Source organism: Osmia bicornis, chromosome 12, assembly GCF_907164935.1.
Source record: "Osmia bicornis bicornis chromosome 12, iOsmBic2.1, whole genome shotgun sequence".
NCBI lineage: Eukaryota > Metazoa > Arthropoda > Insecta > Hymenoptera > Megachilidae > Osmia > Osmia bicornis.
In genome coordinates, this window is record NC_060227.1 from 5,741,103 (window position 1) to 5,763,588 (window position 22,486).

Here is a 22,486-nt window from a genome sequence, read left to right on the forward strand (position 1 = left end):
TGTAATTAACGTAAATCAAAATTTACTGAGAATCTAACTCGAGGATTTTTTATGAATTCAGCATAGCACTGAAAGTGTACCTTCGCAAAGGGAGAAGGGGTTCCCATTGAACCCAGGTGGACACTGACATTCATAACTCCCAGGTAGATTCTTGCAAATAGCATTGACACCACAGGCAGGTTTCTCCCTGAGCTCCATACACTCGTTGATGTCTCTGCATTTACCAGTTTCATGGTCACGAGTGTATCCTCTTTGACAAATACACACACTACTGCCCACGAACTCATCTTTGATACACTGTTCCCCAGCTGGACACGGGGTGCTGGGTCCACAAACGTGTGGGGACTTAGATTCCTGGCAACCACCACTGTAAGGATCTCCAGTGGTACCGCTAGGACACTGACAAGAAAAGGAACCAGGCTCGTTGTTGCAAATTGCACCCTGAGGACACGGATTGATCGCGCACTCGTCGATGTCCCTGCAACCACCCTTAACTCCAGGCTTTCCTGTGTAACCACTGCGGCACAGGCAGGTTGCCACGTCGTTAGATAACATGCAATGTGCATTTGGTCCGCAAGTCAAGTCCTCGCAAGGATCTGAAAGAAACACATAAAAATTTTCATGAATATTATTCTCACGAAAGGATCCATTAAATTAGGACTCAGGAATTTTGAATGCTCACGTCTACAGTCATTTCCAACGTTGGGCTCCGGACACAGGCATCGTTTCTGTGGGTCGCAAATGGCATTTCCAGGACAGTCTCCGTCAACCTCGCAGGTAACTATACCGACACACTTGATGTAAGGATCAGGATCCGGTATGGTTTCTTCTGGACAAGTACAGGCGTAAGAACCTTCTGTATTTGTGCAGGTAGCACCGTGACCACAGGCATCGTGTCTGGTACACTCGTCTACGTCTATATTAAAACTCAAAATATTATCGAAATTGTCCAATAAAAAAAGAATTTTCTTTATTCATTTCTTATATACCTAGACATTGTTTGAAGGCATTTCCAGCGAATCCAGGCTTGCACTGACAACTGAAGCCACCCAGAGTGTTAGTGCAGATTGCGTTTCTTCCACAACGACCCGAAGGGCCATTTACAGCGTCACATTCGTTTATATCTAGTTGGAGGAACAAATTACTTATGTTGTCGCATAAGAAACGAATTGTCGATGTCATCAAGCCTTTCCTTACCAACGCAGCCAGCTGCAATGTCATTTGGATTGAAGGTCCAGCCATCCTCGCAGATACAGTACGCTTCGTGACCATCTGCCTTGCAGTACGCATGGTCTCCACAAGTTACTTCGTCGCAAGGTGCTGCCAAAATTAAATCACCCGTTCGATTATCTTTCTGCAATCAATATTCATCCCCAACTGCAGTCGCTTGATTTTAATTTACCTTTGCAGGGTATGTGCGGCGGAGTTCCAACAAAACCAGACTCACACTCGCAGTGATAACTTCCTCTGGTGTTGCTACAAATAGAAGCAGGTCCGCAAGGATTCGAAAGACACTCGTCCAGGTCCACGCACTCGGCTCCTACAGCCTTGAATCCATTCTTACAGAAGCATTGTCCTTCTATGCACTCGGCATTATTCACGCAGTCGAAGTTCGATTTGCAAAGTGTAGTCACATCGGTCTGTGACGAATTTTGTGTTAGATAAAATCATTTGGATTTAAAGTAATATTAATTACCTGTTCACAAGCAACTGTCGGATTAGGATTGGCACTATATCCCGTCGGACAGATGCAATTGTACCCAGGATCCGTGTTCTTGCAAATCGCGTATCTTCCGCAAGGATTCTCCAACGCCGTGCATTCATCGATGTCTAAGAATCATTAATATTAATGTCAATGGAAATGATCATTCAGAAAGGATTGTGTTCTCTGTTACCAAAATTTTTCATTATTCAACAATTTACGTTTCTGAACGCTATGCTTCTAAATAGAAGAAAAAGGAAGACTATGATCTTAATTGCTAACCGCTGCATCCCTTAAAAGGATCCCCAGTGTAGTCCGCCTTGCAACTGCATACGAAGCTGCCGATCGTGTCGCTGCACTCGGCGTTTTCGCCGCAAGGATTTCTCTCGCATTCGTTCACGTCTGTTAATCAACACGGTTAATCGCATGTTATCGTATGTTACTGGATTATTTACAATCGCGACAACTAAACAAGTGTTTCTTTTCTTTTACAAGAGTTAGAGAGGAGAGACTGACTTTCGCACAATGTTAGTCCTTGACCGATGAAGCCCTGGGGACAGATGCACTTGTACGATCCCGGCACATTGATGCATCTTGCATTCGCCGCGCACGCATCCGTCCGACTGCACTCGTTTACGTCGACACAACCGTGTGTGGAATCCATCTGATAGCCAGCACGACATCTGCACTCGAAACTACCCTCTGTGTTCACGCAATCAGCGTCCGCGCCACAGGCTGAACCATCCTCGCACTCGTTTACATCTGTTACCGCGATGTTAGTAATTTTACTTTCATTTCTCGATTAATCACAATCAATCATTAATCGTGTTATCCGATGAATTTTATTTAATTGTTAAACACAGACAATTATTAGAAAAATAATTTCAACATCTACTATGTTTTCTATATTTTTCTCTAAGACTTACCACACTGAGATTTCAGTTTAACGATACTTTCAGCTGAATGTTATAACTTGTGTACTAATGTTTCAGATAATTAGGAACGAAGTTACTCACCGTGGCAGCCGATCCAAGGATCGCCGCTCATTCCTTCCGGGCAAGAGCAACGGAAACTTCCGTGCACGTTTGTGCACTCAGCTGAACGACCACAAGGGCTGCGCGAACATTCGTCGATGTCCAGGCATTCCTCTTCGGGGCTGCCGTTGTATCCTTCAGGACACTCGCACTTGTGAGCACCAGGTAAATTCACGCACAAAGCACCCCTTCCGCAAGCACCCTCGTATTCGCATTCGTTGATATCGATACACTATACAAAGTCACGATTAAATTTACAAAAACTCGTGAAGTTACGAAGAAGATAGGGTACTTACACTTTCGTACGGGTCTCCCGTGAAGCCATCTTGACAAGCACAGGTGTAATTTCCAGGGATGTTATGACAAACGGTGTTGTCACCGCATGCACCAGGTATCGCACACTCGTTTACATCCTCGCAGTGCACCTCCCCGTCGCCGATATAACCGGATTTACACTTGCATAGGAAATTCGAGGGAAGATTACAGCATTCTGCGTTCTCCACGCATCTCGAGGCGAAAGCCGGGTTGTCGCACTCGTTGATGTCTGCAGATACGTATCAGCGAGCAATGAGGAAACGTGGAGGGAGCATGACAAACATACGTGAGAGAAAGAATTATTGCTGCATACCTTCGCAGTAGAAACCGTCGCCTTGATAGCCAGGGAAACAGGAACATTGAAAACTACCAAGAGTATTCGTGCAATGCGCGAATATATCACAGGGTCGGTACTTGCACTCGTTCTCGTCTGCAACGTGTTTCAGAATTGCATGATGCATTATCCTGCGTCGCTAAGCCATTAACCCTTCACGGACGATTAACCCGTACATATGTTCGAGCAGAATCGTCATGGGAAGTTGTAATTTTGGTTAATTAATTTTCTAATTTACTCACCTGGTACCTGACAATTACAACCACCAAAACCATCGTTGCAATGACAAACGGAATTCAAGCAGACACCGTTCAGACACCTGGTTCCGTCTTCCTTCGTGCAGTCATCTATTGTCGGAAGCAGAAGAGAAATCAATTCGTTATTTGTCGTGGGTAAACACAACACGAACCCTTAGTCATCGGTGAGAAAATACCGCGAGCCGTGTAAAAATGTTGATTGCGATGAGTAATTCGTTTCCCAGCGGGTTACGTAACGTGTTCATCATCGACGAACAAACGTTGATTACGATGAGAAGAAGAATAAAAAAAGATCAATGTCGATGGGATTAATTGCGCAGGAAGAACTTGATGGAAGAAAACACGACGACAACAGGGTGCGCTACTCCTAGTCGTTAAAATAATTAATAGGGATGGGATTCAAGTATCTTTGCTCGTGAATACTTTGGAAAAGAAAATCTAAAAGGGACAATCCTTCGTTTATCAGCTTGCATTTTTTGTTTATTGAAATTTATTGATTCAAAGTGATTGCTTTCTTATTACTAACCATCCTCCGAGTGAGGAGGAGGCGTAAACTTGTGTTGCGGTTTCGCGTGAGCTGCGGAGGAATCGCTTGGCTGGCGTAATCGCGTCAGGAACAACAGAATGACGTAAAGAAACAGTGGAGATCGTAACGGTAGCATAGTCGAGTCGTGGAACATGCGAGGAGAGCCTCTTTTCCTATTCGCCGCGCCTGCTCACACGACCGTGCAACTTTTCCGCCCGGTTTTCCTCGGCTGCGAGGAACTTACCTGTACACTTTAATCTGTCACGTTGCTCGTCCGTGCCCTGGTAACAATCGACGTGCTCGTCGCACAACTTGGACAGCTGGAGGAGCTGCAACACGTCCGTCGATTCGTTCACCTGGCAGCCGAAGTAGCCGTCTTCGAGGTTCAGGAAGAATACTTCTCTCCTCAATCCATGCCCGACCCCTCTGAGGGATTCGGCCTGGAACGCGTGTGAAAATATGGATCAAATCGTTGCGGATCGAATAGGAAATATAAAAAAAATAGAATTACATACTGGACACAGGAATAGAAGTATCCACACCACCAACGGCCGAAGATGTTTCATCTTGGCTGTAACAGAGGGGAACGAAATTAATCACTTTTTTAATTAACTAAAAATTTCAATTTTTTCAGGACCAACACACCCACGATTCTTCAACAATTACGTCGTTTATATTATATCATTTTATTGCGTTCCAAATAGATGTAACAGGATCTCTTTAATAGATTAAAGAACGTCGAAAAATCCAAACCCTTGTTTGACCATTGGAACACTGTCGACCTACTGCTGTTCATGAAACAAGGGAACTGATGCAGAAGCACCTGTTCGACCAACTTCCCGGTAACATGTCGGCATTTGCGACCCTCATTCCCGAACCTGACTGTATCAACTTACGGTTTAGCCCTGGCTCTAAGAACCCAGTTTCCTGGTTGCCATGGTGTTTTGAAATTTAAGAAGCACAATCAACTGCGAACACATGTTACCTACCTATCGTTTAACGAAAGATGAGAATAAAAGTGATAAACTGAAGAACACGGTGTAACAGAAGATAAGGATAATTAAGCAACTTGTAGTTTCCCTAATCAACTGAACATTGTCGGATTTAATGACACATCAAGAAAAATCCCGTGGGAAGAAATGTAACGCTAATTATCTGCTGAATTAACCGCGTTTTTTATCGAGCTACCTTAACATACGTATGTTACAAGCCGGTGCAAAGGTAGGGCAGGTAATTGAAGGTTAATTAGTTACCTTCGTGACTGAGGATCGTTAGATTCGGTTAGAAAACGAAAATCATAGATATACACCGTCGAAGAGGGAAAGAAACTTTGTAGAATTTGCTGGGAAATATTATTCGCAATTGAAGAATCGTAATCGACCGAATGAAGAGGGAGAAACGTTCGTAAAACGTTCGAGAATCGCCGTCGAGATTTCACGAAGCACCGGAAGTGGAATGTTCAAGGGACACCGGTGCACGCGATTCGCGGAAGACGTCTTTTACGTGCGCCGCAACTTATGGCGAACATTCATTCGAACGGACGCATTGTACGCGAGCACGCGGCGAAATGTTAACGACTGTACGTGCAGCCGGCAGGATTCACCGAGCAGGAAGAAGAGGAACGTAGAAGAAAGAACGACCGAAAGAAAATTAGAGGGACAATTAGAGGAACGAGCAAGAGGAACGCAGAAAGACAGCCTAGAAAAACGAGCCTTCGAGAAGGAAACTGTTGAGGGAGAACGTGTGGTCAGAAGGGAAACAAAGAAACTAATTGTAAGATAAGGAGATTTAAATAATAATTAGTTCCTGCTATTTCATGCATACGAAATAAGTGAAATAGAAAAGAGGTGATATGGAAAGAAAATAATGTAAGCATTTGAATAATTGCTCGAATGAGGTGCAAATTTCGGTTAATACTAAAAAATGATACTAAACATGTCTTCAACCCGTTACTAACGAGCGTAGAATTGTAGAGGAAGCAAGAGGGACGGAAAAGAGAAGGAAAAAAGACACCGAGGAACGTAATAAAGGAGGGCGTGCGAGTGCGATGCACCTGTGGCCCTCCTGCCCCTCCGCAACAAGTCGAGTCGACCATCAGTTCCTTCTTGTACCCTTAACTCGTCGCCGACTAACAGCTACACAGCTGGTCAGGCTATTTTGTCCTTGTGCTGGAATTTTCGTCACGGAAATTGGCCACCCTTGCCGCGTCCACGAATTTCAGATGCACCGACACCGCGCCACTTCCGCCATTCCGCTCGTTCGCGGAAGTAACTCGTGAATAGTGTGGCGTAACATAGTAATAGCATCGCAGGCTATTGATTTCGGAATTCGATCGGTTACTATCGAGTGAATTTCAATTAATTAAAGAGGGTACAGGGTGTGAAATGTGGGCTACTCTGGATTAATGACTCCTGCCGCAAACGATGATTAGTGCTTTCCACGTGAAGGGACTTCCCATGTACCTATTCTTCAGGGATGACCTCGAAATTAAAAGCATCTAACTCAAGCCGACTCTAATGATGGCTTTGTTTTTCTTTTTAATATCAATTTGATCTATGGTCGACAGGAAGGTCATCTTTTCAATCTTAATTTAATGACTCCTCGACGGTGATGAATTATAATGTATGTATCATCGAGAGGAAACTCTAATGATTCAAATATGATCTATCATCGGATGTTCACCTGCAGCCAGGATGTTGAATTAAGCTTCCTCCGCGTTTTAAGATCATTATGAAATGACGCTAATTAGCGTACGGTAGCTGAAACAATTCGCGACGAGAAACACCGCAAATTGCAGAAATTACCACGACGATTATGTTGGATCTTAACTGAAGTCAGGGTCATTGCTTTGCAAACAGTGATTAGTCAATTGTTAGAGATTAAATCATTTTAAATAATTAATAGGCTTGAAATCACTTTTAAGCAGCCTCGTTTACGGAGATGTTTTCTCGAATTTATTACCGAACAACTTTCATCTGCTGACGAAGTTTCACTTAATTTGCAAAATTTAAGATTCACCAGTGCACCGTTTTATGCGAATTCGTGTCCAGAATCCTAGACCGGTGATCTTTACGATGACCGTTATCTTGTTTCCTCGGGTACAGATTTGTGTCAACCAGTGACACGAAGTTCCAACGTAGCTGCATTTCTCTTTTCTTGAGATTCGTGCGAATCGGATTCCTTTTGCAAGAGAAATGCCTGGCCAAGGAGAGAGCCCCCTGACGCGTAACTTTTACCGCTAAATGGCACGTCGATTAATAAATATTCATTTTCGCGAACCATACCGCCAGTACATCCCACAGTTTACTCGGTGAAGAAGCGAACAGCTTAATAATTAAGACTCTGTTTCTAGCTTCACGCTTCTCGTTAGCCGGCTAACTGTATCTCAGAAATGCTTTTTCCAACAGAAATTGATCGCTGTCGGATATCGTTAAATTACAGTGTTGCGTTCGTAGCAAGGAAGAACTTCCTTCAATATACCAACTATCAAGTCCGTGAAAATACCTGTTTTCACATTTTTTTGCTTCGTAATTATTAATATATAAGATCACGATTTTTTGGAGTAACTTCGACCTTTCAATATCGCGAAACCGGACATATAACATTGACGTAGCATCGAAGGCATTAAAATTTCAAGAAAAAAATTTCTTTTCGACGTAAACATCTTAAATCTTACAAAATACGATGCGTGGGACGGTCGAAGAAGTATAATATAGAAAGCAAAAATGTAGAAGCTGTTGGGGCAAGATGTACCGTGACACATTCAAACGCTTTCACGGCGCTTAACAAATACGCTTCCATGAAACGAGAACATCGTGGGCGAGGCGAAGGAAAAATCTATGAAACTATAGTAACTATGCTGACGAGAATAATTATGAAGGTCCTCGACGGGTGCATGATAATTAATTAAATCGATTAGGTCATCAGTACGGGGTCTAGGAACACGTTCGAGGAATGTCGAAATCGTGTTTGCTTCGAACGTTCTTCGATAAATATGGAGGGAAACTTGAGGCAGAGGTGGGTGGTGATTGTGGAGTCCTCGAATTCAGATCCTGTCGCCAGGATCTCATTATACTATTATTAATAAACAACTTGTAATGAAAGCGAATATCATTCGAAATTGGGTGGTTTTTAATTGAAATTTCCAAAATGATGGCATGTTTGTTTAAAAAATTGAGAGGATTCGAAGTAGGCCAGCGAAAATGAGTTCAGCAAGCATCGCATTAATTCCTCCTTTCTTCTCGGCGCGTTTCGCAACGCGCATTGTGTGGGAGTTTTGCGTTATTGGTAGAACAGATATGTGCAGAGGCGCGCGTGTCAGCGAAGCTGGCGTGTGTACGACGCCGACTAATTGATACCTTTTGTCATCGTTTCCTTCTGTCTGCCTACCGGATGATATCATTGACACGGTAACACATTTCACGGCGATACCCTTAGCGAGCAACACGAGTTGCAGGGCATCGTTTGCATAAAATGAACGTTTATTGTGGCATCTCTGATGGCATGAAATATAGAGAGCGGTGTTGAATTACGCTCTCAATTTGCGAAGTTAGACACGGTATTATTGAACATCAGAGACGAAGGAAGAAAATCCATGGGATGCTCGTGCGAACCGAGCCAGCCTCGGTTGCAACGACGTTAGGAAATTCCTATTCTGAACACGATCCGACGTCCATCTTGCCCGCCTGTGGCAACATCCGGCATGAATCAACAAAGTATAAAACCGGCAAATGATTCGGGCCTAAAACTGACGCCCACCACAAGGCGAAACGAGAGAGCGGCGAACCAGCCAAGACAGAATATAATTCCGTTGCAAAGTGAAAGTTCTTTGGTGTTACCGTAGTAAGTTACAAACGAAACTGGCGTAACGCGTGGGTCTCTCATCGCCCATGCTCGAACATCGAATTAACTCTGACACCTTCATTTTTTTTTTGTTTATCTTAAAGATTGCCTCTTATGTTCTACTCCTAGTCGTTCGCACGGTGTCTTCACTTTCAAGGTTTTGCCAGCAATCAGTGGATCGTTGAAATTGAAATTTCTCTACAGTATTTCTCAGACGATTTAATCTACTCCTTTTTTATCCTGTCTCGGAATTAAACTGTAGGCTAATTTATATTTGCAGTCTGCCTCTTCCTTATGTGCATTTTTACATAATGTATCATTGGCAGAGGGGTTAATCAAAAGGCAGGAAGTTTATTGAATACCCCTCATTCGTATGCGAAGCATATGAACTCATAAGATAGCAGAGGCAACGAACGATTCCTGTACAACAACCCGAAGCTCCTACCGGTCGCGAAAGCTCGAGGGGAAAAATGTGAAAAACAGAGGCGCGAAATGAAACTCGGTGCGCTCATTGTCTGACGAGGTTTGCGTCATCGACGAATGCTAATGAAACGTTTATCTTTGCGTTGTTTCCAACGAATTAATTTACCGCGAACAGCCTTGAGCATGGAGGACGTGGATCGTCCGGTAGCTCCTCGCCAAAACGTAACTTGCTTCATCTATGAAAGTTACAGTTCCCTTTATACTTTTGCAAGGCCATAAATTCTACTGAAATCTTCGCGATTTTTCCCTCGTTAGAACTGAAACGTTAGACCTTACGCCACGCGAATCGTGGAATATAAATAAGGCTTGGAGAACAAGCTGCTAGCATACGCGAACACCCGGTACCGTTAAGTTTTCCACGGATTTCGCGCTGGCCCCCGTTGTTACGGATCCAGTGGAAAAGACGCCTGGCGTCGTAAAACGGCGTCTAACAGTAAAGGTCCCTCGTAACGCGAGCATCTTTCGCGGGAGAGGCAGAAACGGTTCCGCGAGGAACACCCATGTCGACGTCCTGCAGCGATCGAAATTCTCCCGGGTGCGTTCAACCCGTCACGAATAAAGAGACCGATCACGTCGACCTGCCTTTCCAGAAGGTCTCGTATCGATCACACGGTTACGTCACGGACGAGAAATATTGAGCGACAATAATGAATGGCCGACGCTAGGATTGCCATCTTTGGAAGAGACAAGGCGATGACGCGAGGTGAATTAGCGTGTCCAGGATGATTAAAACGGGTCGCGGGTGCGTAGGACGTGAGAAAATCGAAGGAAAATCGCCGATGCTCGATGCTCGCCACGCAAAACGAATGAGAGCCAAGGTTTTCGTGTCTGCGGCCTCGATCGAAAGTTGATTCATTTCAGCTGCAACTGGGTGCAATCAGAAACTACCATTCTTGATTCTGGTTCTCGTCGTTTTTATTCGCACAGCATAGTTTCTTTTCTATTAGACTATTATTTAAAGATAATTCAGGATTTTATCGAGGATGTTAATTTGTGAAAAGAGAACTTCACAGTCTGATTCCTTGGGAGATAATATGATTACAATTGAAATATTTTTATTAAGGATATTCGTTTTAATTTTCTAGTTCATTCATCCGTAGTTGAAGAAACGAGTACATTGCTCCTTCGATGCAGAAAGGATACGTCTGTGATTAATAATTCAAGATGTATCCTCGCACGAAACTTAACAACCCTTTCATGCATAATGATGAAGCTTATCAAGCATGAAAAACGTTTAACGATAAAACAACCGCGAGACGTTAATTAGCAAAAGGACGTGAAGCGTTAATTATCCACGTCGTAAACAGTCTCGACGAAATTCCTATGGGACTGTCCACGATGAAGACGTTATAATCGAATCGTATCGTTGCATGATTAGTTGCCAGCTAACTTTCCATTTACTTTAATCGTTGCACGATATTGCTCGGCGATCATGGCATCGCCATATTAGACGTAACAATTTTCTCGCGTGAGTCGGCCATTTTTTCCCACGCACGGTGATCTTGGTAACGGTATGGTGTTCTGGTTGTTCGATCCGTGAGAATCCGCTAGATAATCGCTAATAAAAATCTAGGCTCGTCGGTCGATTGATCATCATGAAATTTCATTGAACGATTTCGTAACTCGTTACGCGTTCATCGAATGAACAGAGATCTTTAATCCTCTTTAACCCTCGTAGCAGCTGAATCAATCGCGACCCAGACCTCTGGAACGGTGCATCAACTGATCAGACGGTGAAATTTTTCAATGATAAAAGAATAATAAATTCCCACCGTGAAAATTTACACGTTTTTCACCTTCGAAGGTTAATTCTAAGTTTCAAACGATTAATTTCCACCTTGGGAAATTTTTTTCTTTTAGCACGTGTTGCATGCGCAATCAGTTAACGGATGCTTTCCCTAAACATGGAAATACTGGTGACACGATTGTAATGGAGCACGACGTTGCGTGTGCTGTCTGTTGCAAGCATTGAACTCTCCGCTCGGCCACTTAAGGCGCACGATCTGTAAACGTGTCACTGGTTATTCGCACAAGGGGCACGATGTTGTTTCATTACCACGTAATACGGGTATAAATTCTAGTTTCTTTGTAATACAATCCGTACGATAAATCATCGCGAAATGAAATCATTTTATGAAATCCCTCCACGAGAATCTCGAACTGCCTAGAGAAAGTTTTTAAACGAGGCGCGGATAAAAGTAAAACTGTTACAGTTGTCTATATCAGGAAACGTTCTACTTATTAGTCGTATCGATTCGAAGCATTGGAACTGATAGTTATTAAATCATTAGGTTGGTAAATACATTCGCAGTATTTCAAATCAATTGCAAATTATTAAACAACCAATTATGGAGAAATAGGGAGAGGATACGAAACAAAATTTAACGGATAATAATTCGAATCATGGCTCGATGGACCATTTAAGGTACAAAAACGACGGCATTATTATCGGTTTGGAAGAACCGCGTGCGCACGCCTAGATGACTACTGCAAAATGCTAAAATTACAGCAATTTTCCTGATCGCCGTCTAACACGTGTTGCGATTGTTAACCGGACAAATTGATCGTTGCGAAAATTCACCGTTCTAACGTTTCTCGCGCCGCTGCTTATTTTTTTTCCCGTGTAAAACGCACCGCGCAGAAACGGGAAACGGAATTGACGGATAAACGGGAATTATACACCGGCTATCAGTTACTCGAGCCACCACGAAGTTCTTAACGTTGTTAAATCAGAAGGGTCAGTCGTTTCAATGATGGAGTCAAACGTCCATTTTACTTATCGTGCCTTATTTCGCCGCCATTTTGTATCTTTGGTAATGTGTTAATATTCGCGATCATAGATAAAGGTCTTTGCCGATTGAACAAAGCTGTGAATTTATTCGTCCGAGCGAAACATAAGCGGATAGTTTGCAAATGTTTTAGGCGTTCTAGAATACGCGCAACCTTGGCTGTTCCCCTTCAAATGATTTAGCTGGTGTAAGCATTTCATCATCGTCCAGCAATGGCTATACTTATAAAGTGCAGTTGCAAAAAAGTCGACTTGGAGAATAAACGCAGGCATAAAACATCATCGATGCGTTTCATTTTATACGCTTCTCGGAAAGTCCGAAGCTTCGCTGATTTCGAATTCCTCTCCTTTGGGAGGAGAAGGCAAGGTCAGAACGCGAATGAATATAAGGAAAAGACGAGGAGTTTCCTGGAGAACGACGAAAGGAAACCATCTCCTCGCGTAATGACTCTCATTATCGGCGTCACCGCACGCTCGCTCAATGAAATGATAAAATCATCATCGTAATGATACCGTACGTGCGTGTGCGAGCGTAACGGAACCACGGAAGGTGGCTTGAAAAGTAATTTGCACCGTGACCCGTGACACTGCCATCTCGAAGCTCGAATAATTGCACCATAACCGTTAAGGGGTGGAAGGTCGTCGACTAAGCATGTCTGCGACTCATCGAGAAGAGCCGTGTACGAGCGGGAAAGAAATATTATTGGTAGAAATTGTACCGTGAGCAAGCCGGCTGCCGTCTACGGTGGACATTCATCATGGCTCTTTATCATAAACAATCAATCGTTCTATAGACAGGCATTCCCATAGACGCGAACAGTTCTTAGATGCTCCGTGACGATGATTACAGGCTTTTGCTAATGTCTTCCGGCAAGCAAGCGAAACCAGGATTTAATGAATCCACTGTTTTATTTCTGTTCGCTGCAAATAGGATCGTCAATCGAATTCTTCGATACCGTCATCTAGGTATCACGACTATTTTTGTTCCTTCTCTTTTATGGAATTAGAATTCTAAAGGATTCAAAGAGATAATAGTTTTTCCTAGACTCTCCAAGTTCTCCCAAGACCTAAGAAAAATTAACCTGCTCATCATTCACCCCGTATATTTTCGTCAATGTTTGACATACTTTTTCTTTTTTACGTCCAGGTATTAATGCGTTCGCGTTTACACTGCCAATACAATTTACGTAACGCGTTCGACAACTTCGCCAACTATTTTACGCAATCGTCGATAATTTTATTATTGACACTGTTCAGTCACGTCATCGCAACGGTACAAATCGAACCTCGGTTAATGCATACACCGGTAATCAATACCGTAATTCTATTCTCACAGACGTTTAACATTTTTATACGCAAGGAATAGAGGTTTTTCAGGAAGATCACGTTCGCGAGATCTGGCTACGAGAGAATTCGAATAACAGGTTGTCGCGAATTCGTAAACAGGGAGAAGACGGATTTACGGTTAGGCAAATATCGGGCTAGAAATTATTCGCGAGTCAGGTACGGTCGACTTGCAGAAAGCTAACATTTGTATGCAAATTCGACGCATATATTTAGCCGTACGTTGATCACCCAGACCATCTGACTTTTTTACGACGTGCAACAGAGAATGTACAGTTCGCAATTAAACAACCGCTATTCTTTGTTTACAACGCTGACATGGTTTGTTTTAAAATTATGAAATTCATTGTTCTCGAAATAATATTTTGCACAAGGGGTTGAATAATTACGTAGGATTCTCTGGAAACGAATAAGAATTCGCGGTGCAAAAGGAATGTTTCCAGAGAACGATGGTACTGCAAGAAAGACAATTTATTATAATCCAGAGCGACAAGTTGCTCGCATGCTTCAGCGAATTTAGAAGAAACGTGACAAACGGGTTTCGTGGTTGACTGAGAAAAGCAAGAGTGACGCTTTCAGACGTGTCATCCCGGCTACGATTTACCAAGAATCTTCCAACAGCCCTCCATAAGTTCCACGGTAACCATGGTACGAAGGAACGAGGAAGGGACTGGAATAATCGATATTTATTAAATTAACTCGCGTTATTAACTTGACAGGTGTTCCTCAATTACGTACCACTTTGCTCGGGGATACGTGACGGCGTATACCTTCAACGAAGACAATGGCCATGACATTCTGACCCGAGGGGTTATTCAACAAGAAACGATTACCATGGAACGAGCAAAAACCGAAATCTCAATCGACGGCAGGTAAGGTCGGTGATTAAATCTGTTGCTGTTTTTTTCTTGCCGAATAATGGACTTTAATTCGTTGAAATTATAGGTACGAACGATCTACATATTATCATCCGGAGGATCTGGCAAGGTTTTAATGACTTCGATGGCCATATATTTTATAAATTCTATGGGCCCTCGGGTGTTTGACTTATTTTGATAATTTCCAGTGAAACGAGGATATAGTAGTAGTCAGTTCAGATTCCGAAAGACATAGGTTGAAAAATTAAAGTATTCACAGGGGGTTGATTTCTCCATGGCGGATGTGCACGGGCAGAAAAGTTCCTCGGAGCGAAAGCAACGAGGAGGGAAACGTGGTACGAACGTAACATGGAACGATACGAAAGCGATTCCCGGAGACAAAGGAAAACGTGTAGCTACACGCCTGGTTAAAAGGAGCGACCTCCTTGAGAACGGTCCTTGACTCGTAGAGACGGACAAGATAAGCAGAAGAAGGAGAAACGAGTAGTCGTAGAAGTAGAAGAAGAACAGAAGGAGATGGTACAAGAGGCACAACAGGATGAGCTGAAGAAGAAGAAGAAGAAGAAGACGAAGAAGAAGAAGAAGAAGAAAGAAGGGAGTAGGGAGACCCGGAGGCAAGTAATGGCGCCTACACTTGGTGGCCGCGAAAGGTCGAAGAATATTCTGCTTCCGAGGAGCCAACGGAATAACGTTGCTCGCATTCAGGCCAAGAGAAAGAGAAAAATGTATACAGTAAGAGTGTAACAATCATTTCTCTTCTCCCACGACTTTCTTTGTTAATTAAACAATCGGCCTGGGTTCCTTTGACAACGCGCAATGTACACACGGAATCTGTTAAATAGCAAACGAAAATTCATTTCTGAAAAAATCAACCGAAGCTTTGAAGTTACCTAACGTTATCCAACGATTCGAATTACAACAAGGTAGAAGGAATACTTCCTCGAGTTCGTTCAACTGCCTGCGCTAGCTTAAATAATTGACCCCCATAATTTCATTCAATTGCACACTTTTCCTCTCCGTACTCCGCCGAGTCATTAATATTGTTCTTGACGTCTGACCGTGTCGTTATTTTAATCGTCTACGGTATAGATTAACGCATTGACAGCCAGTGTGACATCTTCTATTGAGAAGCAATAATTATACGATTTATATATCTGTTTTATATATAAAGAAGAAGTGCCATCGAATAATTCATTTTCTTTTTGTAGTGAAAGAAGAGGAACTCGATATTCAAACAGGAACTATCCGGTCTCCAGGTATATACTCGAAGCCACGAGCAGAATGAGAAATGAGCAAACAAGAAGAGACGAATTCCACTGTATAGAATCCTAATATTTCCTCCCTTCGAGTTACAACTGCGCTCGAGCGACCATTTATAAAATTCTCGCTAGAATATCCGCGTGAGGCCGGACAGGAAGGTGCTATAAATTATAAGGTGAATCCTTTGAAAATTAACGATTCGATCCGGAGGATACGGTTTAATGTACACCAAAGTTCCTCCATCCTTCTCTTGAATGATACCTGGGATCATGCAGAAGGTCGTGGGGTGTACTCATTCGTGGCGAGAAAAATTCACCAAGGGAAAAGAAACGAAGAAGACCGGAGAAAGATACATCCTCGCACGTATGCTGTCCCGTCTACCTTTCTCTCTCGTAGACAACTTGGAAGAGGAAAAAGAGGAAAGAGAAGAGACGAGTGGCGTTTCGAGAAACGAAGGATGCCTATAATCGGCAATGGACGACCGCACCTCGCCACTTTCGCGTTGCTTGACGTGGATACCGGTCTCCACCGATCGATCGACCGATTTAATCATCCTCGTCTTCAGTAAGCGTTCTATCATCTGCATGCTCGCGTATTTATTATACGGTAGCCGAACGGTGATTTCGTGAGGGCCAAGGTCCAGCCCTCCGGACGGCTATGATTTAATTAACACATTAAGCGGCGCGTTAAGACCGTAGAAAATCATTCGGGGTAATCATTTTATTTTCAGATCTTTCCGCTCGACAGATCAACAATATTATCTGTAATTAGTCAAATGAGTGATAGAACCTTATGAAAACTTATGCATCACCTAAATGCAAAATGTTGAACTAACGATCGTCCTTGAACGTTGGAAGCAACTTTCCAATGGGGTTATCTGAAGAAAAGCGCGAGCATACGTTCCTTTGTCTTTTTTTGTTAATTTATTCGAGAAACGCTGATGCAAATCCTTGAGAAACACGCGAACCACTTACTTTTTTTCTTTTCTAGTTAAACGTTCATCGTACACCTCATCTCATCAGGCGTGCCCTCGCATTCGTAATAGAGAAGCACGGCTAAGATTGCAATTGGACCGAGGAAACCGCCCGGAGGATGCATAATTGAATGAAGTCCAAGTTGAATATTACTTGCGAAACTCATAAATATGCACTGATTACACGGCAGCTTGTTGTGCAGCTCGTATTCAGACCATCTTCTCAACACACTAGCAAAAAGACACTTCTATACCTGCTCAACTATGCGCTGTTAAGTTCCATTACACGAGGCAGACATTTCATTCTTTCTTTTCTAAACCGCGAATACCTGCGAAACCTTACGATCGAATTAAATTTCTTCTATTCGAAGAAGAAAATTACCTCAGAGTTATCGCGAATAACGATTTCCTGGTCATCTTGATTGAGTTCTCAGTTATGCGAACGTAGAATACAAGATGGAACACTGTATTCGAATGGAAAGAAGAGACATCGGTTTCGAATGATTGCAGGTTGCTACGACGCGGAGTCATGCGACAGAAGATCGCTAGTTGAAGCAATTTAATTACACTTTCTTAATTGTCGAGGAATTTTCACATGCGCTGTATCAACGCATCAGAATCTAGATTTCCCTCTGATAAACTCGCTTCCTATGTATCCTCCACCGTGAGAAGTAATATTTCTGCCCTCGTTAGAGACAAAAGTAAACCAAATTGAATTATTACCATTTTTCTAAGCGAACAGCGATGCCAATGTTCTCGGACAAATATTCCAGGCGATTGATCAAACGCTGTCAAGGATGATTCTGTATTATGCTCATTAATTAGTTCCAGTAGAAACGACGACCAGAACGTACCTGAATAACAGGCCTCGCGTGCGATACACATTTTCATTGCATAATCTGTCAACGTAAAGTTCGAACGGGGTCATAAACAGTGAATGAAAAAATTGCGGACGATTGAAATTTAATAATTTGTCAAATTAAGCGCGCCTCTCTTTCGGAAGGGATCAGATAAATATGACAAACGATTATTATTTTCATCTGAGTCTATACGAAAGGTGGCAATCTTCTGCTGCTAATTAATGACGACAAGTAATTTATTCAAACGAGAGAAAATCCTCAAGTTCCTCGACTCTTATCATCTCCAAGAATCTACAAGATGAAACCACTGATACGTCATCAGGTATATTGTCGTCGTTCAACCTACGATCTCAATCGAACTTGTCTCTCACTTTCATTCTGACAAATGTTAATTAACGATCCTCAGCATGTAAACTACGCATCTCTCGCGTTCTTCGTATCCTATCTAGAGCACGTAGTAACTAAGACCGAGTGATTAAGCAACATATCAACCTACATCGTTTCGTGTACCTACGCATTTTGCTCTAATTTCGATCGTTTCCACTTTGTAACCGGGAAAATGACGGACCTGTGCACCGTGACCTCAACAATACCTTTCCCTATCGATACAACTGGTCGCGCACCAGTTCGATCGGTGACATAAGAAACAATCACCGTTGAAAAATAATAGAGTTTTACTTTTCAACGCGCTTCTTCTATACAAGGTACGAGGGTTGACGATGTAACACGTGTGATTAACCATTCAGTATTGGAAATCACCTGGATTATCGACGTATTTTCACGTAAATGACGCTAATCTCCTAACAGCCCCATCGTTGAAATAAAATGGCTTTGCAAATTGTGTTATGAGTGGAACTCTCGCTTTCGAGAACTCACGTCGGCCTATTCGAAGAAGGTAAACGATGAACGAGCAAAAATATATTCTTTCGCTTTACCGCATAAAACGTGGAATTCGCTTGGCGATGTTTTAAACCCGGTGAATCGGCACGGGAAATTGCTAAAACAACGATCGCTCGTCGTATATAGCTTCATTGTACATCATCTTCGCGGAGCTAGAGGAATTCCAGGAAACCAGCCACCGGTAATCGATTTTAACCGGTCGCGAAACGTGAACGGATCACAGAAGCAAACGATCGTGTAATGTATTCGGAATACATTTGCAAGATAATGGCATCGCTCGTGAAAATAGGTTCTTCGGTACCGTCCAGAAGGAATCGTCTAAAATGCTGAATTGTGAAACAGCCTAACAAACAGCCTGCCCAATCGACGCTTTGTTCGGATAAAAAAAAAATATATGTTTAAGCTTCGGGCATAGTTGCCTTTCCATTCGTGCGGTGACGGTCTCAATGGCATTTGAATCAACCAAGCGAAAATAGGGATAATATCTTTACTATCACTCAAATGGAATTATATAATTTTCGCACGCAACACAGTGCCATTTTATTTTAATATCGATTCGAAGAAAAATTTTTGCTAATTTACAAAGTACTAAACATGCGCTGCAAATCTACAAATTGCCAAACCACCTGTTTAAGGTACTCGAGTGAAAATGACGCTGTTTTCCATAATTAGTACCGAGCAATCTTCAGCGGATTTACAATCTCGAACCCCTTAATCATCCGTATCTTTACATTCCCCACAGAACTTACGCAATGGCCGGCAGGTAGTTCGTTGGTAAAAATAGGTACTTGCGTTACATCCAGAGACGGTGACGCTGTCGAGGTCCATAAAAGTGCACCAAAGCAACACTCTCCCCTGTCACTGTTGCATATCCATATTTTTTTTTCTTTTTTTTCTTTAATCCATCAAACTGCTCACTCACTCACGACTCGCTGCACTCGCGACCCGTTTTCGCCGCATAATCCTCCTAGAATCCTTTTTGCACATCTCCTGGTTTCGACGTCCCGTGAAAGCACGCACTCGCGTCCGCAAAACCGGATTCAAGCAAACGAAGAAGTTCTATACTTGTCACAGAAAGTGTTCGCTCGAATTCACTGCACCTTGGATCACGTACGACCACGATTTGTACCATGAAACTTCCCTCGGTACTTTCAACCCGTCCCTCCTGGAAGGTATACTCGAATAGGATAAATGCCTATCCTTTAGAACGATTGACCTTTCAAATTAATAAATTTAGAAGAGGAGAAGCAAATTTTTTATGGTACGTTCATTATTTTCTGTCATCTATAATTTCATATACTCGATTTAAGTGTTTTGTAATTACAGAGGCCTTGAGATACTTATTTAGACATTTTTAAGGTGGTTTGAAACCACACTGGGTCCAAGGTTAAGAAAGTGGCTTTCAAACGAATTAGATGATAAAATCACACTGAATTCTAATAGCAAATCAATCGTTCTTCTCATGAGAGAAGAACATAAGGACAAATGATCATAATTGAATCCAACTTAAATGTGCAACGATACGATTGAACCTTTTAAGGGAAGCCGTTACGACTTTTACCTCGAGTACTTTCTAAAGTAGTTAACACTGACGCTGACGAAACCGGAAGTTGGTCGTCGAACGTATGAAAAGTCAGCAGGATGCAATCGAATTAAATGATCGCCAAATATATGTACGTGCATACAAAACGAAACCATGGAGGAAAGAAGAAAGCGCGAGGAACGGGAGGTTGAAACGTGACGGGCAAACGAAAATGGAGGATTCATTTTAGCGCGCAAAAACGCAACCGGTTCGCGTTACGCCCAGGTAGTCGCATAATTTCTGATCGGTACACTCGCACACCTCGTGCATATCCTTGACACCATCTGCCTAAAGGATGTGCTAAAGGTCGAAGCTATCATTGCGCTCTGACATAACGCCGTTTGATCCGACATCGGATAAAAAGCATTCCCTCCGAAACTGCATACGCGATCTATCCACGATTCTAACTATATTTTCAACGTTTTCACTGATATCGAGGTGTCTCGGTCCACAGAACGCGAGATGAAAGTGATGCAGCGTCAGCAACAGCGTTACACTTTTCCACGGAAGATCGAGAGGCAAAAGACTTTCGATATCCTTGGCAAACGCTTATAACAAAACGAAAGTCTCGGTAAATATACGGTGAAAATTATCCGCATCGTCGTCCGATCGGATTGCACCGACGAGCGACGGGTTTTCTCGAACGAAAGAGGACGTCCATTTTGGAGAACCGTGAAACCATTCGATCACCCTAATTGACACGTTTTTTTCGCAGCATCCTTGAAGACTACATAGTTTCAAAGTGACTCAGACTGATGAACACTCGCGAATGATCTTTCGAGTGACCTTGACTTCGGAGGAGACCAAACCCGTCCCCAGCATCCTCGACAGCCCAGAGCAGTATCCCTGGAATTTCACCGCCCTCCTCTCTACTTTATCGACTAAAATTGATACTTTCCGTCGAACCCATAAGATCAGCGATCTTGTAACAACCAGACAGACGGAAGTGGAGACCATCATCGGGTAATGTCAGCTGTAAACAGATCTCCGGTCTGTTTATCTTCTTAGAAAGAAGGAAGAGATGACTATCGAGGTAGCGAAAGGAAGAAGAGCTATCTGGTAATCGATCGAAGGGGTTAATATTATGATGATCAATGGCACGATGTTGGACGATGTTGAAGTATCGAATCCTCGAAGCAGACGGTTGGACCACCGGATCACTTACCCGTCCCCATGGCTGATAGCAGCCTCCTCCTTCAGCCAGGATCCTTCCTTCTATCCGTAGTCCAATGTTGACTGATTTCACTGGTCGACTCACCAAATAAAGAAAGAAATAATAAATAAATAAATAGCACCTCTTAGGGTGAAAACGTGGTGAAAAGGACGAACTTCTCGTCCAGCCGGGAGACCGCGGACGAACTGGTGGCTGGTGAAGACTTTTCGTGAGACTTGGACGTGAGACAACGACGACGTCATCGCCGGCCTGCTGTCTCATTGGTCGACGATCCTTCTCTTTGCTCGACTTGCCTCTCTCTTTTTACAAGTCTCCCTACTCTCCTTTTTCCTTCAACGAACACCTCTCTCACCTTCTCCTCATCTGCCCTCACCTCCGCCGTCTTCCTTTCATCTTTGTCTTTCACCTGGTTCCGACGCGATCAACGCTCACCCGCTCCGACTCGCTTCCATGGTTCACAGCTAGAGCTTTGCCTCTATACGTACGAGTCGCTCTCGAAAAGCTGAAACCGATCTACCTAGCTTGATTCTAGGTGTAGTGGAAAGGCTTGTACATGGTATACCCCGGCTATACTTAGCCAGGCTGTAGGTTAAGTATCTTAGAGGACAGATGATCCTCTTGCCAGAGGTCAGTCGAACCTGGTGAGCTGCAGTACGCTGGAATTTCGCGGGCATTTCGATGCGTTTGCGTTCGCCAAGGTTGATCACGTTTCAAGCGGGTCGGTAGAAAGGTGATGGTAATGAAACGAACTCGTGCAGCCTTGCTGATGGAGCTAGGGATGGTATCAAGTTCAATACAAACGATTTATTCCACTGAATTCGAATACCACTTAAAACAACGGGCAAAACTTCGGAACGAGCATACCCGCGTCGATCGAACGTTAGCTCGTGCATAATTCACGAGAAGAGGCGTGAAAGCGACATTCGTGTATTTTTCAACCGATCGAACCGATTTCCATAAGATTCACGAGCGCATTGAACGTTTGGCACGCGTTTTTTTCAAATACCATAGCAGGTTTTTCTTGGATCACAAATCAACATAAGACATCGAAGCGTTCCTCTGGTGACGCTTCGATTCGTTTCCACGCGCTATTTTCCTCTCTATGAATCGTCGCTGCCACGGCAGGCCGTAGATTAAGCGTAATGGTGCAAAGTATAGAGCTTCACGTCCGTGGATTCTTCTCGTGGCCTCCGCCTGTGAAGTGCCTCGAGGCAGCGGGGTTCAGCGACACCGA

General features: G+C 43.2%; 3 protein-coding genes across 3 annotated transcripts in view; all 3 read right to left on the bottom strand.

The window, feature by feature from the left end:
* The window catches only part of LOC114871745, a 73,360-nt gene extending 70,889 nt beyond the window's left edge, over nucleotides 1-2,471 (bottom strand). Inside the window, 8 exon segments of the mRNA XM_046288230.1 lie at nucleotides 81-596; nucleotides 683-916; nucleotides 990-1,124; nucleotides 1,198-1,320; nucleotides 1,403-1,640; nucleotides 1,697-1,830; nucleotides 1,985-2,104; nucleotides 2,219-2,471. Coding sequence (XP_046144186.1) covers nucleotides 81-596; nucleotides 683-916; nucleotides 990-1,124; nucleotides 1,198-1,320; nucleotides 1,403-1,640; nucleotides 1,697-1,830; nucleotides 1,985-2,104; nucleotides 2,219-2,366 — 1,648 coding nt within the window. The 5' untranslated portion in view covers nucleotides 2,367-2,471.
* Nucleotides 2,472-2,795: 324 nt separating this feature from the next.
* LOC123988360 (fibrillin-1-like) lies at nucleotides 2,796-4,304 on the bottom strand. Its single transcript, XM_046288163.1, has 6 exons — nucleotides 4,169-4,304; nucleotides 3,628-3,732; nucleotides 3,365-3,481; nucleotides 3,033-3,280; nucleotides 2,889-2,968; nucleotides 2,796-2,799 (listed from the first exon to the last, which is right to left on the bottom strand). The coding sequence occupies exons 1-6, from the start codon at nucleotides 4,302-4,304 to the stop codon at nucleotides 2,796-2,798; spliced, it is 690 nt and encodes a 229-aa protein (XP_046144119.1).
* Nucleotides 4,255-21,417, bottom strand: LOC123988379. Its single transcript, XM_046288231.1, has 3 exons — nucleotides 21,244-21,417; nucleotides 4,684-4,739; nucleotides 4,255-4,608 (listed from the first exon to the last, which is right to left on the bottom strand). Exons 1-3 carry the CDS (start codon nucleotides 21,251-21,253, stop codon nucleotides 4,342-4,344), a joined length of 333 nt encoding a protein of 110 aa, XP_046144187.1. The 5' UTR covers nucleotides 21,254-21,417; the 3' UTR covers nucleotides 4,255-4,341.
* Between the last annotated feature and the right edge of the window lie 1,069 nt (nucleotides 21,418-22,486).